Raw genomic sequence first — 19876 nt, 5'->3', positions numbered from 1 at the left:
CTCAAGTACTTTGAAGACATGAAAAAGTAAGGCACTGACTTGGCACACCAATCATAGTAAGAGGATAAACCAAATCTGTGAATTATTTGCCAGCCCCTGAAGAATCCTTGCACCACAAAATCCTTTAACCAAAAAGGGGTTACAATTCTGGCCAACATTCAAAAGAAAGCACTGATGGAGACAAAAATTTAACCCTCTGTACCTACATTGTATACTCACTGTTCTAACAAAAGTGTACTCATCCATTACAATGATGCCAAATAAGATCAGGAATGGGAAATGGTAGTTACACCATCCTAAGCCTATGCAATTTGCTTACTCATTTGAAAGAATTGACTGATATCAGAGTAACTGTGTAGTTGAGACATACCAGGAAGGTTGTCCCAAGGATAAGTAGGGACCTTTGGTACTATCTGCAATGCAGAATTTGCAGAATACAATATACCTACATGGCAGCCAAAGCAGCCTGAGATAATGTTTACTTGTTGCACAAGCAGTTAGTGATTAAAACATTCAAATGACAACTGATCTATTTAGAAAATCCTGAGTAACAGCTGATGGGGATTTCCCTTTACAAGGTTCAACATGGAATGAGTTCTCTCCACTGCCATGTGTACTGTGCACTTTCTGCTTGAATATCCATCTGATCTAGGTCTATGATACCTTTTTCACAATCCTCTAGGCATTCCTACTAATCTTCATCCTACTAGTTCTCCACTTCTGATCAACCAATACTCGCTCCATTTCATCATAAGTCCAAACCATCTACATCTTTGAGTTATAACGTCTGCTAAGTAATTGGGCATTGTCTGCCATCACAACAGCTTGGGTCATGATGCCAAATTTTTTATTCTAACTTTCAATCTTCATATTTCATGTACTGTACATATCTAACATTCTCTCATTTACTGTTTTCATCAATCTTTGTCAATGATTTTCTTTGGTCTACCTTTTCTCCTTTTTTTGTTAAAGGCAATGTTTCCATCCTCTTAATTTTTCCTTTCTCCAAATTTCAACAGTCATGTTTGCAATTGACCAATAATTTTTTTTATTTTTAAGAAACTCTTGACCTTATGAACAAACTGAATACGGATAAAGTACAGATACTACTTATTTCGAGTCCAGTTCTCTACAAGTAGTACCACTCTACAGGGACGGCAATCTATCTTAAGAGAGACAACCATCAATGCATGTCTCTCGCAAAAAAACTATAGACACCACCCTACTTATGAACATTCAACTTACAAACATTCCGAGGTATAAAGGGGGCCGCAAATTACAATTGTGTTCAGAGCACTCCCCTTAGCCATCCATAAGTTCAAATTTTGTTTTGTATGCCTATTCTGTACATACAGTACTGTATGTACAGTGTATTGTGTTTTAGGGTGAAAAAATTGACAGCACTCAATTGGATGAAGAGCGCAGTAACCAACTTACAATCATTCAACATACAAATGGGTGTCAGGAAATTAACTCGTTTATAACTAGGGTGGTGTCTGTAAAGGTAGATTATGCACTGCAGTGAGCAACTGGCATTTCTGATGCAAGACTAATAAAACAACTGGCACAGCAGTGTTACTAAGTGGAGTACAGTATACAAGTTTCCAAGAACTATATAAGGCAAAGGAAGTAAAAATTGCCATTCAGAATACCATGAAAAATAAAACAAAAATGATCTTAGATTAGAATGACCCCCTCGATGGGTATAACAAGCTTGAGAAGCAATGTGTTCATGATTACTATTATGAATGTCATGTTCCTCTTCTTGTTATCTTACCTTAAAGTGTGCCGGTGGTAGCCAATGTGTTCCGTGCATACACTAATCAAGTAAAACTCAAACCACTTTATCAACAATACCCATTAAATGTGCAAAGTGAAGAGATGAGGGGCAAAAACAATGGATAACGCTTGCTCTTTTGTGTTATGAGATACCCGTGGCTCTAATAATGTTTAAGGATGTAGTTCGGTAAGGAATATCTCTGGTGCGGGATACTCACCTGAGATGAGAGCTCAGTACTTCTTCAATCTATTGCTGACCCTACTGTCGGCCAACAACCCAAAGTTCTGGATAGTACTGTACAGAATAAGTAAAGTAAGAGGTCTGTACTACACAAAAATATACATAAACTTACTCCCCCTCCCTGGCACAAAAACACTAGGCTTGCATCACTTTCCAAAAAAATTTCACATGAAAAAAATGTAAGTCTTTCTTTCTGTGACATTAATTAAGCTTAATCACAAACAAGCTGAATTGGAACCTATCAGATAACTAAGCTTTGATCAATAAATACTGTACATATAAAATTAAAAGTGAACTTCCCTAAAATGAACACTGGTAATTTTATCTAGTTACAATGACCTCAACATTCCAATTTAAACTTGCTCTTCACACTTTCAAGACCAATCAGTTGACATTCTTAATTTCATGAGGCTAATCTATGTCGCAATTAAAACTCTTAATATCAAGGAAATTAGGCACAATTGGCCAATAAAAATAAACCAGTTTTACACCAATCAACTAGCGACACTCCAATATCCAGTCAGCTAAGTAACCAGAGACGGTAACTCTCCTCGTTGCATTTTACGGTACCCAGTACTTCCTTTCTGGATAATCTACTTTGCCTATTGAAAACTGTCATGTATAATTACAGGGTTTGTATTTTCAAGAAATTAAACTACAAGGAAGCTAAAGAGCAGCACAATGAAACTGATGATTTTTGTACTGTGGGGAAGTGACAGAAGAAGACATAGCCAAGGTGTCACAAAGATCTTGAAGTATGTTGAGAACCCAAGTACAATACTGTGTAGTATCTTGAAAAATAAATGCTACGTGACAAAGATGGGTAATTCCTACTAGTCAATTAAAACAAACACAGTGTCTTATATTCTGTACATCCACATATCAAATACAGGCTGTGTGTGATGCATCTAACTTGTTGCCAACACTTTGGATGTTCACTGTAACTGCATTTCAGTCAAAAGCCCCAAAAAGGGAATCTGAATTATTCAAATACCAATAATTAGCTAGTTTTACACAAGTCTGAGTCACAAACCTTACAAAATAACCAAAATCTGTCTAACAATGCTGAGTCTGAGGCACATGAAAGCAAACTACCTTATGAAAATAAAGTTGTCTTCTTCATACCTCTGCCTAAGAAAGATATTTATGTAGGTCATGGAATAAAACTCCTGGCAACTTGAGCACCATAAATATTGGAGGAGAGACTGAGTTTCATTAGCTGTCAACAGAGCAAAAGAAATAAAAAATTAGAGAGAAGAGTTAGCAGGCAGATAAGTAAAATCCCACCACACAGTGAAGGCACTAATCTAGGGGCTTCCCACTTACAAATATCTCAGTGATCAGTTGATATACGAAGGAGAATAATTCAAAACTAAGAAAAAAGTGTATGCAGGGTTGAAGAACAATCAACCTCCAGTAATGTACAGCAGGGGTTGAGTGAGTAGTAAGAAATACAATAGCTGAAACATGAATGAAATGAAGACATAGACCACAGGTTAATAAGGAGTCCCATTAGTTGAGAGTAGACTTACAATTAGTACAAAAGTCCTGTATTACTGTAAGTAGCAGAAGCATGGGCATTGACAAGGACAAAGGAGATTCTGAAGAGGTGAGACCACAGAATGCTACAATTCATGGCTGGAGTACAGCAGGAAAGCTGCATTATAAATAATGATTTAGTAGAGAGATGTGGTGTCTAGATGCTTGAAAACAGACAGAGCTCAAAGACTGAGTTTGTTGGGACATGTGACATGAAGGGATGAGGAACAGTTGACCAGAAATACAAACCGGTAGGAAAGTCCAGGAAATCACGGAAAAGATTTATGAAGACCTATGCAGGCAGTCCCCAGGTTACTTTCGTTCCAGTGGCATGCCTTAAGTCCGAAAAGAGAGAGAGAGAGAGAGAGAGAGAGAGAGAGAGAGAGAGAGAGAGAGAGAGACTTATGCAATCCTGGGGGAAAACATGTTTGTAATCTTCGCCCTGGTAATACACTGGTTTTCTCCCCTCCTTATAGGAGGGACCTCCTTATAGTGAACCCCCCGGTGGCTACAACTCCCTAAACCGGTTTCCTCACCTCGTTATAGCGCCTACAGCTACGGTGTTCAGAATCCTAGCTACAGTGCTCACGGTGTCGTAATCCGGAACATCAGCTGTAACTCAAAACTAATTTTTTGATGAGTATACTTGAAAAAGTGCCGTAAGTTTGGAAAGTCGGAGCCACATAACCCAGGGACTGCCTACTTGATATTATTTTTGGCAGGTTACAGGGCACAAAAGAGTGGAGAGAGCTCATTTCACTTCCAACCCCATAAAGGGAAATGCTGATGTAAAAACATTTATGATGATGATGATGAAGGTTACCACATATCTGCATGATAATTACCAAGAATTGAGTGTAACACTGTACTCAAATGCAGATATGACTCCCTCTATACAAGAACAGCAAATGCAAATAATTTAAATGTTTATGCTTCAAATGTGAAGTGTGTTTCACTAGACCAATACTGATTCATCGGCCTTAGTGCCTTGAATTAGGGCATAACACAAGCTTATCTGCATAGATTAACTCATGACCTTCCAAAACCAGTTGAAATCTTTTCTAAAGTTAAAATCTTCATAAACTGCTTTCAGTCCCTGATATATATAGGGACAGAATTCAGAAATTATCGTACATAAACCTTCACAATCAATGTAATGAAATTTGAAAACCAAACATAAAATATATTTTTAATTTACAATGTACAAGCAATGTTTACAACACTTCTTATCATCAATCATTCACACAACAAGTTTAGTCTTTCCTTTCCTCAGGCGTATTTTCATTTCTCTACCTTCAGCTAGCGAATTCTAAAAGCAAATCCAGATACCAGCACATCCTCCACAAAGCAACACCCATGTACATAACACTAACCATTCATTACTGTAAAAATAGAATGTATGCTTCAACGTATCCATCAAAAAATTAATCCACTTTGCTTCTCACAAAAAAAAAAAAGAAGAAGACTGAGGAGCTTTGCGAGCTGGTGGAAAGGTGTCATGCTAACCACACTGTTAGAGCCACAAAATGTATTGTGCAAGTTAGAGACTGGGAAAAAATAGGAGAATGGAGAGCCATACACCATGAAACTTTAAGGCCTGCTATGGAATCTGATGCAAATTTTAGGTATTAAGCAGCCACAGCACTAAACATTAATCTAAAGAAAATTTCTAAGAATGCTAAACAATCATCATCACAACATAATGTTACCCTAACCCCTTGACTTATGCATTCCCTGCGAGTACTTCTTAAATACATAATGTCATATGGCTTCTACATCAAAGTACTTATATTGTTAATGATTTTTCAGAACAATTTTAATGTTGCTAACTAAACAAACCAGAATCATTTTACATTTACTTGTTCTGCCACAGACAGAGAGAGAGTAAGTACTTAAATGCATGTACAGTACTGTAATCCCCAACTGACAAAACTACAAAAACTTAGTTCCTAAAAGGGAAAGGCATCACAACAAAAATTCCTCAAAACTGAAAAATAACAAATACTGTACTGTAACTGTGAACAAGCTACGCATGTCCTTTGCATAGTAGTATGGGAGTCGGTCAAATATATATCATATATATGCTATTAATAACAGTCCCAGAGCCTACTGACTCTTATCTTTTATAAACTAACCTAACCTCTTTTGATGGATCCCTTTCACAATTGCAATTACAATACTAATAGGATGGAGAGAAACTGACAGAGCTTTGTCACAGTGACTTTCAGTTCTTGTTACGCACAGTTTCATTTGTCTACATTCTTCTACTTTGAAAAGCTGTCAGCTTTAAACAAACACTACCAAGTCCTAAGTCCAGGTCTACATGCATTCATGATTTCCTATACTGCTTTATTCATTCTTTTGTGTTATACTTAACAGATGTATAGTTCTTTAATGAATGTAATTTTTTTTTTGCTTCTTCCTTCTTTTTCTATATTTCTTGCCTATTACATCTATCTAAATGTTTACACATGACACTGTATCTAAGGTGTACTATTCACCTCCATTACTCTATAAGCTTTTCTTCTACTTAATTCAATGTCCTATAAGATACAGTGCAAGATCCTCTTAGAATTATCTTGCTGTCACTCTGTAGCCACGTTTGGTACCTTGCAAATAGTTTTGTCAATGTGGAACAATCTCCAGTCTCCATGACTGGCTTAAAGGATTAGAATTGGAACAATCTCCAGTCTCAGGATTGGCCTAAAGGATTGGAACTGGAAGACAGAATTTAGGTCAAATGCCAAGTGCTGGGACCTATGAGGTCATTCAGCAATGGAAGGGAAATTAAGAGTAGAAAGTCTGAAATGTGTAACAAGGAGGAAAACCTCACAGTTGCACTATGAAACAATTGATAGGAGAGAAAGAATATGAATGGAGACAGCAGCTGGAATGAAAGGGACGCTTCAAAGATCCTTAAGCAATGCCTACAGTGTACTGCACGGGGTGCACTGACAGCACTACCCACCTATGGGGGGGACTGGCTTAAATAAATGTAAAATATTTCATGGTTTGTGTATGGAAGTGAGACCCAAACTAATTCAACAGTTATGCAAATGAATGACAGATTGAAATTCAGGCAAATCTGTGGCACAAAATGATCCTAGCATATAACATATCTTGGCAAGTCTGAGGCAGAAATACCAACCCTAGCGTCAAAGCCAGGATTACAAAGTTTGGCTTTTTATAAAATCTTTGACTAAACCAAATACAGTAGCCAATGGTGTAATTTTATTGTGAGCATCATGGTGACTTTATTTATTTCTTACCTTCAAAAGGTCATCCTTTACACCCACAATGCAACAAGCCTAATTGAAAATTTCGTTGAACAGATACAGTATCAACAAGTCTAATACTGTACTGCGCATCTATTGGTAATCCTGACCTTTAGAATATTAATGTGAATACAGAAATAACTACGGCACATTATAAAAAAAAAATTAAATGAAAAAAATTAGCAGAACATTGGGATTTCAAACTAGGGTATGAGTACCAATGACGATGCAAATTATATCTCTCTTCTTCTTGTAATGTGATGTAAAATCAAACATGAATGAATTATGTAGCTAAACTCTTCAATGAAATACTATCTCGGCCATTAAAATATTTTTCATACACACACACCACTGACTGACATAGCCTCTCCCGTCAAATTTTGATGAACAAGCAATATCAAATCTAAACTACGTATAGGTACAGTGGGGAAGACCCACTCCCCTGTACACTATTTTTCCTCTGAAGCAAAACCACTCTGCAAGCCAATTGCAGAAGAGCACACACAATAATTGTATCCATGAAGTCAGGGATTTGGTTTATCAAAACTAGGTATTCATACAAGCAAAAACTATGACTTCATAACTGTATTCATTTTATTCATACAAACCATTCAATCATATATAAATATGCCTATATTTGTGCACAAAATGTCACCAGGTTTGCTGATGCCAGACAGCACAGACAGGGGAGTCTCGTTAAGTGTGTCCTATGATAGGTCTCAAATGTAACCTCACTTACCGTGCAAACTGCATGTGAGGCAGCAAGACAGGCAGTTATAATATGATTAATGGGCTTGCACTTTGCTGCAAAACCACGGTTTGTTTGATCACAAATTTAAAAATCATATATTTTCCTAAACTGCTATTTCTGTGGAATGATGAAATGCTGATACCCATGAATGTTTCACTAATCCTGTGAGATCTAGTATAAAGTAAGGTGTCATGACGCAAATCTCTGATAGCTATACATACACAATTAGCATTGTAAGGAATGAAATGAAATGGTACGTAAAGCAAGGCACTTGGGGTCATGTAAGGGGATGGTGAAGGGTGCAATGAACTAATCCTTGATACCAATCATGCATTTGGGTACTTGCTACGAAGTCGGGAGCAAACAGTGAGCCCATTAACAACAAACCTCTTTTGTTTGACATTCCCAGACAGCATGTGAATCTCACTGACCTGTCTCAGAACTAGAAATACCAGAACAAAAACTATTTCTTGAGTGAGGTCCAGAGCGCATTGGTGAAGGTATGAGTCTGGACACGTGCAGATGAAGCAGACAATCCTAAATCATTTTATCGTGTGAATTTAGTGGAATCACTGGACATGCAACTATTTGCAGTATATTTCAAAGGTGAGAAGACTTAAACAAACCTGTCAGCAACAACAACAGCTGCTGAAAAAGGAAGTGAGGGTCTCAGCTGAGGGATGACGTGAATACATGACTGGCCCTTACAAATATGCTGGGGCATAATGAAAAAAGTCAATGCAGACATAATTATTCACAAAATCGCAGTACTGACAAGCACTACAATCTAAGCATATAAAAAGCCACTAGCACAAAAAACTTACAACTACTTACATACAGAACTGTTACATTGAAAAGGTAATAATTACAGAATGAAATTTCACTGCATTAATGAAACACAAAAAATACAGTCATGAGCAGCTAAAGATGGATCATTTCAACTAATAAAATGACAATAAAAAACAAAGAAAATGACTAGATTAGCCTGCCTTCAGATAATGAATAAGTGCATTACATTTTGAAGGTTAAGGCAGGACACAAGATAAAGGAGGTACTGTATATATAAGGTAACCACAAAGAAAAGAGCCCCAAATTATCAGATACTAAAAATCCACACAGAAGCAGAATACAGTACACTTAATTTCCACTGCAACAAAGTAAATAAAATTGGAAAAAGAAAACAGGATAGCACAAATGAGAACTCGCTTCCAAGAGCTCTAAACATAACTGTCTCATAAGATGATTGTGTGAAAATATATACAAAAACACACAAACATAAAAAACCGTAAGAGCTCAATTCTTGGTGTGATCGAAAAGCTATTAACTCGCACATAGCTACACTTAAAGCTGTGGTACAATCCTGGTAAAAGAACATCTGCTAAATGAGGAATTCATGCTTTTTTTTGGTTGTGCTGAGCTAAATGGTGATTTTTGGAAGAAACAGAAAATTAATCACTAACAAATGCACAAACAGTCATCATTTGTGAAGAAACCAGTTGTTAACACTGCAGGTTCACAAAGTGAGGTTATTGGTTGAGACATACCTGGGGACCAAGACGGTTGATGAAAGGCAAGACTATTTTTTTGTCTGCACACAAAATACCGTGAACTTATAAGAACTTTGAGACACGAATATACTCTTACAAACTTTGAGACACGAATATAGGCATGGTTATAAATGAATTAATGGGGCCATGATGAAACAAATGCATTAATGCATTCACCTTTACAACTCTCCCACAGCATCCATACAACCACTTCTCAGACTGGGCATTTTGTTCCTCATCTCGGATCACCACATGCTTGGTTTCCCTTACAACAATTATCAATTCTCTTTTCTCCATTCCACTCTTTCACCTTTTAAAGACTTAGGTCCTCATGATCATCTACATGCAATAACTCCCATGAGTCTCCATTTCTGCACCTCATTGTTGCTCACCCACTACTGTATTAGACAACAACACAGGATTCATTATGAATCTTAACACACACGCCTTGATCCAAGAGAAACCCCAATATTTACTTCCAATTCGTCTGCTATACCTCATACTACCTTTGCTGACACCATGTCTACTTGCACAATTAGGCAAATGACTGATGAGAAAGGTATATTTACTATTTTAGTTCCAAATGGCTAGGTAACTATAGAAATGTAGGATTGACCAAACATCTCTCCAAGTTCCTTTCTGGATGATGCATCAAACAGTCAGGTAATACCTCACTAACACCATAAGAAAGAGCCAGAACAGCTACATGAGCCATATAACTTATGAATTCTTGGACAATGGAGAGCCCAAGGACAGGGGCCCATGACAGAAAACTGTATCCTTCCAATTTCTTGGGATAATGTATAAATATAAATCTGTACCTGAAAAGTTGACTACTTCAGATCCCCTGAAGTCATACAAGGTTTCTTGGATGACTAAATCATTTCTGCCCTCAGGGTGTTGTTGAATGAATTAGTTAAAGAGGGGTCTAGTCAATCACCTGGGGAAACAATGACCCCACTGCATGTACTAAAGTTTCTTGAAATCCCTCGATGACTGCCTTCTGCAGGATGTTGGTAAGCTCATATCCAGAAATACAAACCTCTCTGACTTAGCCTATACTGTATATCTGGTACATTTTAGGAAATCTATATCCTGTATTTGATCTGAGAAATGTCTCAAGATAAGATTACTGTCTGGTGTCCAAGGGATTTTAGATGTAGCACAGATGACTGATTCTTTATAATAATTAACAGGTTCATGATGAGCCTATGTTCTATGGGTGTCCAATGTTCCAAAGTTAATTGATATACCACCACTGCCAATATAAAGAGTATAATCTACATTAAATACCGAGAGACTGTACTGATTTTAAATGCAACAGCAAATGGTGATGAGGAAGAGGATCAGAAAATCTGAACGAATGCTCAGGGTCCAAGGTACTGTGGTTTTCTACCAAGCTTAGTAATGATGCCTGATGAGATATGGTCAAGGGACTTCCAATGGCAACAAAATATTCAATACAAGGATATAAAACGTTTCCAGACTAACTTATCTTTCCTGTCACACAGTGAATGATATACACAGGTAATAAAGAGGTTTGTTCATGTATGAATACCACAAATTTCATGTTTAAACATGTGTTCCAAAGGGGCCTATAAAGTTTAACAATGACTAAAAAAAAAATGTAGCAAAGAGCACCAAACAGGTAGCAAACCTGAATGGTACACCAAAAACTTAACGCATGAGATTCACAACAATAACAATAAAAATATAGTTTATATGTAAATTTTTTTTTAAAAACAATGGCTATATTTCCTACCAAAAAACTCAAATACAATATAACAAGCAGCTAATGAGCTGTCATAAACCAGCCATCCAAAGTATGAGTGAGTTGCTAACATCCACCTGGACTGAGGGCCAGAACTTAAAAAAAAAAATTATACATATGAGGAATGATCAAAATCAGATTTATGAGTTTAAACATTATAAAAGTTCTCTTCATTCTCTTGTATCCTGTGCATTTCTGCCCAGTTCTTGACTAACACTGTGAGAAAGTTTTAGTGGTGATCACCTCTTCTGCTACGATGTGAAAGATGGGTCCCCCCAAATCAACTCTACCAGTCAACTATTATGCCAAACTAAAAGCAGGAATAGCAGGACATATGGTGATGCATAAGGCGTTGGTAACTAGGAGTAAAACACCCAGAACAGTTGGTCATGCACAGGCTTTGTAATGATTTTACTTGATGGATTATAATCTTTGATGGCTACTACGATACTTCCCACCTGCCAGACAATTCATTTGTGCTATTAGTCCATAAGTATGTTGACTAAACAAGCACAGTTATTTTCATGGTTAGAAAGGTAAATTACTAAGCGCCACGTAAGTCTGTTGGATACATAAATAAAGGTGAAGTAAAATGAAATGCACTGTTAGTCCAAAGCACCTCCCGAAAGCTGGGACACAGAAGTTTACTTGGAACACTCAAAAGAGATGATAGTCTAAGATATTCAATATCCATTCCCATCTGGAGCCAATATGATGCAACTCAAGTTTATTCAAATCCTCTGGATGACAACACCTTGTTGGCTAACAGCCTTCAGGAGTGAGAAAAAGGGAAAGGGTATCCCTGTGAGATGTCCCATCTGTGTACTGTGTCAGTATTTTGTAGCCCAAGATAAAAAAATTCTGTCCAAACAGTTTTAAAAAAGGGGCAACTCACAGCTTCAAGAGTTGCATGTCCACCACAAAAAACATCGATAATTCCAAGTAATTTCCCACACTCTTTTTTTCTCTAAGGGTATCAGGCATGATAATCCTCCTCCCCAAAACAAATCTGGATACCAGGTTGACATTCAATTCCTCTGTCCACTACTAAGAAGAGCCTGACATTACATACCTGGTTCCTGGGAGAGTTTCACAAGGGATACAACCAACTAAGTAGGAGTTAATCCAGATAATCTGCATGTCCATGGCAGTACTGAACAAAGTGCAAACAAAATCAACACCAAAATAATGTGACTATTCGCTAACATAAAAGTAAAGAAACATATGGCCAACACCTCTCTTTGCAAAAAAACCAAAGAAACAAATGCCAACACAAATGATGATGAAAATGTTAAGAGGTACTTATAAGAACACAAGCATTAAACCTCTAGTGATTAACTTTCAGAAGTGCTAATAGTATTTGAAAAATAAATACTGTATCAAAAGCATATCCTAATGAGCTTAGAATTCACAAACAGCCTGACTCTTGTACACCCAATACCACACTGTGCCAAGCGACACCAATAATTGCTTAATGTAAATTCTTCAGCGGTTTGTTTACAAAATCATTAAGGATGCTTAATAAAAAAAAGTACTTTCCCTTTGGTAATCTAATTTCCTACGAGTGCTTCAAGTTTGTCCCTGTTCTTTTGAAAATTCATAGAGAAGCATACATAAAACGAAAATTTTAACCTTGGTATACCTAATCCATCTACTAATGATAAAATCTGCAAAACATCTTCAGAGAGCCTTTTAAAACTGCATCTAATACCTGGTCTCTAAAGCAACTTTTTCTTTGAGCTCAAATCACAAAAACATCCAAGACACTGAAGTACACTGCAATTACAACTAAAGTTCAAATTATTATGGGAAGGAAAAACATTGATATCCAGACACCTCTACTGTACGTGGAAATGCACAATTAAGTTTCACTCCTCTACCTACGGGAATATATAACTCGTTTAGCCAGCTTTGTTAAAAAAAAAAGAGCTTGATATGATTTGCAGTCTAACAGAAAATACTAAAGGAAGAGCTGATATATCTTAACAAGCATTTAAAATCAAATATCCTTTCAGTTTCTTGGAGAACTTCAAAAATCACATATGTAGCCAGTTTCTGTGCTTATAATACAACTGTGAAACTATAAAGTGACACCTATTAATAAGTGATTTGAAGAGAAAAATGAAGTTTTCATAATAAAACTAATATTGTAATACCTACCTGAACACCTGAATGATTCCCACCCTCCTTTCCCCACATCAATTTTGACCTTGAGTAAAGCAACTGACAAAAGTGGGAGTGTTGGCGCACACCTACGTCAGCGCTGCCAACCGTTTGTTATGGTAGCTCAAGTGACACGATTTTACCTGCAGCGTTGGTAACGCTGGCTGTTAAAATTCCCAATAGTGGGATTGGTAATTGAGAGTTGTTCGGGCTAGTGGGATTAAGGGCGAATTCAGGTGTTCAGGGAGTGTACTGCAATTTTAAAATTTGTCGTTTTGCTGTTACCTAACACACATACGTACACCTATTGTATGTAAATTTAATCTGTCAAAGGTAGAGAAAGCAGATTATTCAAAATGAGCATATACTACTACGGGAGTACCACACTGGTTTTACAAGGGATAGGTGTGCATAAAGTGGAGCAACTGACTGGCTGGCTGTACCTCAACCTCTGTTTTTAAATGAATCAATTTTTCTGGATCAGATGGCAAAACTCCATCTGGAACAAACGTGCGCTATTCTGAAATTACCCCTTCACATATGCCACTCTTTCGAAGATCTCTGCAGGTAGACAGTTACAATTCCTTCAGGCCCCTATAGCATAAAGCAGATACAGTAAATCCCCTGTATTAGCGTTCTCACGATTCACGGATTTCTCTGTGGAACGTATATACACATTATTCGTGGAAAACTCACCCACTCGCAGTATTTTTCACTGAGAAATATTCACTAATTACTGTATTTTCATATAATTTTCATAATAAATGCACTTCTTGTGATAAAACTATTAAAATACTCAGGTATAAGCATTTTTATAGATTTTTTTGTGTCTGAACAATCAAAATAGGCAGTTCTAAGTGTTTTTAGAGGGGTTTTAAGTATTTGCAGATATTAGCTATTCACGGAGGGGGGGTTATGCATCCCCTGCAAATATGGGGGGTTTACTGTACTTCTAAATGAGGCAGAAAATCATGTCTCACAGGTCTTCAGATATCCATCCTATGGCCACGTGGTTGCCATCCTTCACCAGCATATCTTTTGGTTTTTATTTTGTTGAAAAATATTAATTCCCAACAAAATCAAATAAAGCAACCTAACATGGACACTGAAAATATACAGCCCAACTGCTAGAAGTTCGCAAATCCAATCGGTATTTAAACTCTGCATACCCTGAATATGTAAAATACCCTAGAAATTTTATTCACATCTTCGAAAAATTCTTGACGGAAAAGCACCAAGGATACTTTCAACAGGCTGAAAGTAGAAAGATATCCAGACCATCCACCAATTAAGAATGAATGAATTTATCATTCCTCCTTGTCCGATGATTAATGGTGAAGCTGGCTGAGGCCACCATCCACAGAAAAGAACCCAGTACTCATCCTGAATGAATGCTGTAATTAAACCTTGGGGTGAGAGGCAAAAAATTTTGAAGGAATGGTTGGTACAATATCTATGAAACTAAGCAGCACAATACAGTATTTATGAAACCCAATAAATATTTGCTTTACAAATGTCAAATAACTACTGAGATAGCAGGAGTTTGAAGACAACTAGCTCTGGCTTACTCTGATGAGAAATGGTAAGTATTCACAGCCTCATAGGCAAAGTTACTAACACTAAGGGGAGCATGTAAGGATATAGACCCAAGCAATAGAAGATATACTGCTGCTGCTTCATCAACTGCGCCAGCATAATCTTCAGCCTCCAACCATAAAAAAAGTTTCAAAAACTAAAATAACTGCTCTGTCCCTAATTTGCAAAACCAACATGGGCATTGTATGTCCCAAACCAAAAGTATAAACATCAAGAAAAGTCATCTAAGGAATGATAAAAAGAATTTTGTGAAGTGTAAACCAACAAACGTATGACATTAAATAAGCCAGTAGTTTTCCCCTCTGGATTACATAACACTCCAACAACCAGTGCTTTAAGCCCATCAGTAATTTATGTCAATTTTGAAAGGTTTCCTTTCTCTGCCTTCAGCTAATTAGACACATAAAACATTCAATATTGCATTAAAGAAGGAACACAGTACTTTTTTAACTAAAGTGCCAATTTCTACTTTTAGTCCCCTTTCTTTCTGGGAAGCCTCCTCTCGATTTCTGCGTTGGTACTCATACCCTAACAACCAAATGATAAAATTTGCATAAGCTACCTACAAATAAAAAATGGAATAAAACAAATGGCCAAGTCATACGAGTGTTAATACGGAATGAGACAGCAAATGCGGTTAATAGATGCGTGCCAACAAGTTCATCCGAAGCTGGCGTCCCACCGCATGCACTGCACACGTCGAAAACGCCTGCACAGGGGCACTTACACAAAGCGCACCATCAGGTATAATTTTTGAGCAACTTTGTGGGGAAGGGCGGTTTTATAATTCGACTGAGAGGTGACACCTGGTAGCCACCCCAAGCTGCTAGAAAAAGGTGAGGTGGAGATCAATGACTCGATTCGGTACCTTTGCCTTCTTGCGAACTCATTCTGCACGGTGACTTTTCATCAACATTCCTCTTACTTTCCACTGCCTCATTCAGAGCAACGGCCTTATCCTGAAATGAAAAACGTACAACATAAGAAATATTTCCAGGTAGTCGAATGGGTATTAAGTTTATATAAAGAAAATAACAGTTTTCTCTGAAACTTGAAAAAACCAGTCAGGCCAACAATAAGAATTAATTATCGATATAAAACACATGAAGTGATTCCTATCAAGTACTAAACAGGAATTAGCCTATTAACACAAAATCTGTAAAACCTAAGCCTTTGATATTAATTCCTTATGAACAAGCCAATTAATACTCAAGATAGGCTATACAATTGTCCTTTAAAGTAGCCTACAGGGGATACAGTTATATCTAAGCAAAAGCTCCACATGGGCTATTACTTTAAAAATTGATTTTTCCAATACTTTTAGTGTTGCTGATGAAGGTGGTGGTGTTGCTTATTGTCGGTCAATTATCATTAACCTCATATCTACCCAACGTGGTTGGGGACCCTTTGGGAACGTGGGCTTTTGTTTTGGCCAGGGGAAAATGTTGGGATAAAGACTGGACCGCTTTGTTGTTATGGAATGGTTCCGCGCATGCGCAAGTCATTAGGGAGCCATATGTTTAAGAAGGGATTGGCTAAGGAAACCTATTATAAAAAGGGTAATCTAAGTACTGGCTTCGTGCCTGTTCTTATCTTGGAAACTGGTTTTTTCTACACTTTTAGGGCTTCTGATACTGGCGGTGAGTTTGTTTGTTGTCGGCCAACTGTTATTTGCCCCCTAACTCTGCTCAACGGTAAAGGGGGACTGTGGGAATTCGGGGTTTTAGGTGGGGAAGAACACAGAAATGGAGCGGACATGTTTACGTTGGGAGGGGAAAAACGAGAGGGAGCCATTCACCAACAGGAGGGAGTTAAATGCATTTCGCCGTGTTTAGTGCTGGCATCGGGGGGATGGAATGTCCCTTCGCCGTGTTTAGTACTGGCCTGGGGGGGGGACCCATACATTAACAAGTTATTGCAATTGCCAGAAGGAATATGAACCGTTCCAAACAGACGTACCCGTGCTCTGTCTTGTGGAGATCGCGTATGGAAACCCCTTGTTGGATTGACTTCAGGGGTTAATTACAAGTTAATTACATTCGTGCAACAAAAATTGAAGGTAAATCCATAATTAACAACCAAAAAACTGTAGAAAAGTCAAGTTAAAAGGAAATCACTGCCCCGGAGCTACTATTTAGATCTACCATAAAAAGAACTGTACTAACCTGATGTACCCTAACCTAACCTAGCAGGCCGTGTTATTTAGACGAGGGGCGGACCCGCCGGTGAAGGAAACCACTTTTTACTAAATGCTCCCCTATAACACTGCGCATGCGCGATAGCATTCCAACATGGCCAACACACAACTTCTGAGAGTAATTACGGTCGACTGACAAAAAATAATAGTAAATTGTTAATAAGCAACCAAAATACTATAGGAAAAGTTAATATCCAAGGTATATAATATCCTTCTTCTTTTAATGTGCTTTTTCCCATTTGTATGGGGTAAGCATGATGCCTTCTTTCTGAAGGACTCTGATTTGGCATTGGGGTAGACTTTGTAGTCTCGATCGGCTGGCCTGCAGAGTGGCTCTGTTTGTGCGTGTATTAGTCTGTAACACCCACTTGATTTTAAGCAAACCTATCTGTTGATTACAAACACATTCCTGGGGTGTCTACACTGATATCAAAGTGTCTGCCTCTGTGACCGGTCGGCTGCGGATTTGAACCCGCGCCACGGACCTCCAAGAAGTCCGAGGCTGCTGCCCTAACCGACTTGGCCGTCGAGGCTCTTTCCAAGGTAATACCCAATGGGGAGTTATTTTCGGTCCAGGCCGTTTCGGCCGCAAGTCACTTTAGGCCGTAACATCCAAAACAATTTAAGATGTTATGTTTATGGCATCTACCATTATTTTTTCATGTTTTACATACATCCCCAACGGGCTGGTACTAAACACTGCGCCCATTTTGCACGTAAACGTGCTTGCGGCCGAAACGACCCGAATGTGTTACTGCTTAGTTCTACCGGGATACGAACTATCATAACCTCTCACGGGATAACGAGACGTGAATTAGGCATAACGGGCTACCATACCCTACTAGGCTTAGGGTATGCTAGGTATGATATTCTTCACGTTCTTAACCCAGGCATGTTTAACTAGGCTGTTCCATAATCCTAATGATTACCTGATTAATTTACAAATAACTGAATAGGCCTACTTAACCAAGGCCCAACTCCAGACCTACAAATGGATGTAGAACATTCATGTAACTAATACCTAGGCCTATTATAGGCTGGATTAACCCTATTACTAATCGGCCCCGGGTGAACAACCTTCGTCACGCGGGCTCATCCTCCACTCTTATTAAACAAGTCTAAACAATCTCATTCTCCCCACGGCTAAACAATCTACCACAATAAACCAATCAAAAAGGTCGTGCGCCACACGACAGTCAACAGAAGCGAAGTCTAGAGTAAGTAGGCCTAGGCTAACGACCAACAACATGGGCAGAGCACCGGGTCTTCCACGGCGACCATCTACTCTCTCTCTCTCTCTGCTTTTTAATCATTTCGGCCTTCGGAATCACTCACACACACCTTCAGGAATAGTTGTTTCGATCGCCGACGGTCGCATCGACGGCCACCAACACTTAGCAACAAGATAAACTACGAGAGTAAGTTTTTTTTTCACTTTTCTGTTTACAATTCGCATAGGTTTCGTTGCCGTGGCTGGTTGGGAGAAGGGGTCGTACTTTCCCTAAGAAGTATTGTTCTAAAAGTTGGTCATGTTTGGAATTGTTTCGTTGTTTGGGGAGATTTGGTCGTTTTTATTTATTCTAGTTGATTTTTTTTTTAATTTTCGCGATAAGTGACCTAAATATAGCTCACTCCCGTGACCTTTTCACATACGTCTGACAGGCGGGAGCCAGGGGACTAATAGCTGAAGACGGAGTAAATGTTTTCCTCCTAGCATGTGGCTCTCTGATACCCGAGTTGAATTGATGATGGTTTCCTGATTTACAGCGTCTGTTTATCAGGCTACAAAATATGTTGCAGAAATATATTTGTACACTTATATTTCAGCGTGGTTGGATTGCTAAAGAGATGTAATCTACCTGCTGAGGCCATTTCTTTAACTCGAGTTCTAATATTTTTACCCTTCAGCACACCACACCAGGTACTTAAATATCAACTGCGGTCGATAAAGGAAGCTTTGTGGTGTTCAGGTAATCTCTCTCTCTCTCTCTCTCTCTCTTATGCACATATTCAAAGCAGAATTCAGTAAACCGTAGCCCTGTAACTGATAAGAGGAAAAATGTTTCAAGCATTTGATAGCATCAGAGAAAAGAATACAGTGGGTATGTTGCCATCTTCACTAATGCCTAACATTCATGTTCTCTTTCCATCGTTGACTTTTAGAGTAGTTCTCACATCAAGTTTCTTCGTAGCAACTGGATTTATTTTGCCCCATATGGAAAATCTGAAATCAAAACCAGGAATGTGTTTGCGTGACAAGATTGATGGTTTGACTGTTACAGTAATACAGTAGCCTACAAAGGCCTCAGATAATCCTCTTACCGATCCACAGTCTCTCTCTCTCTCTCTCTCTCTCTCTCTCTCTCTCTCTCTCTCTCTCTCTCTCTCTCTAGGCTATATATATATATATATATATATATATATATATATATATATATATATATATATATATATATACACACATATATACTCGGTAACGGTATCTGAAAGGTCGTTGTGTGAGTCACTCTGATTCTACTCTTCCTGTTGTTCCAGATATTGATTTCCTCTAAAAGCCATTTGGATGCCATTGTGAGCGACTTTTAAGAACATGAAGATTAGTTATACTCTCTCTCTCTCTCTCTCTCTCTCTCTCTCTCTCTCGTGGAGAAAATCACACACAGAAGTGTTAACAAGCCTCAGCAAAGATGTTTGTATTCATCAAAGTTTTTTCTTCAGTTGCTGTATCTGCATTTGGGCCAGTTTACTGTACAGAGCAGCCATTGGCAACTAAATTTCAACCAAATATGTTTGTGGGCATATCCCAAATGTTTATTACCCGTCCTTACCTCGAACGATCATTTGAATTTCGGAGGATTTTTTTAAAGTTCGAAGGGTTCATAGGGTGATGTAAATTTTAATGCTTATCAAACATTAACACTTCTAAAAATAAAAATGAACGAATATGATTCAACAATAATTTAACATATTGACTGACAGGTGAGTGTCAGGAGTTCAATGATTAACTGAAATGTAGA

General features: G+C 38.1%; 1 protein-coding gene across 4 annotated transcripts in view; it reads right to left on the bottom strand.

The window, feature by feature from the left end:
- G9a (histone-lysine N-methyltransferase G9a) overlaps positions 1 to 18384 on the bottom strand; it is a 48802-nt gene extending 30418 nt beyond the window's left edge. The window contains exons 1-3 of one of the 4 annotated variants that reach the window (XM_067130911.1): positions 18201 to 18330; positions 15390 to 15621; positions 1998 to 2074 (exon numbers count right to left, since the gene is read on the bottom strand). Coding sequence is in view for 1 of the 4 variants with exons in the window: in XM_067130908.1 (XP_066987009.1) it covers positions 15531 to 15552 (22 nt within the window). In the remaining 3 variants the exon portion in view is untranslated. Of the gene's footprint in view, positions 1 to 1997; positions 2075 to 15389; positions 15622 to 18200 lie in introns of all 4 variants that reach the window. The other 3 variants (XM_067130910.1, XM_067130908.1, XM_067130909.1) reach the window with 3 other exon arrangements.
- Positions 18385 to 19876: the final 1492 nt, after the last annotated feature.

This window comes from Macrobrachium rosenbergii, chromosome 29, assembly GCF_040412425.1.
Source record: "Macrobrachium rosenbergii isolate ZJJX-2024 chromosome 29, ASM4041242v1, whole genome shotgun sequence".
Classification (NCBI taxonomy): Eukaryota; Metazoa; Arthropoda; class Malacostraca; order Decapoda; family Palaemonidae; genus Macrobrachium; species Macrobrachium rosenbergii.
Note: the sequence above shows the minus strand (reverse complement) of the source record. Positions and strands in the feature narration are given on the sequence as shown.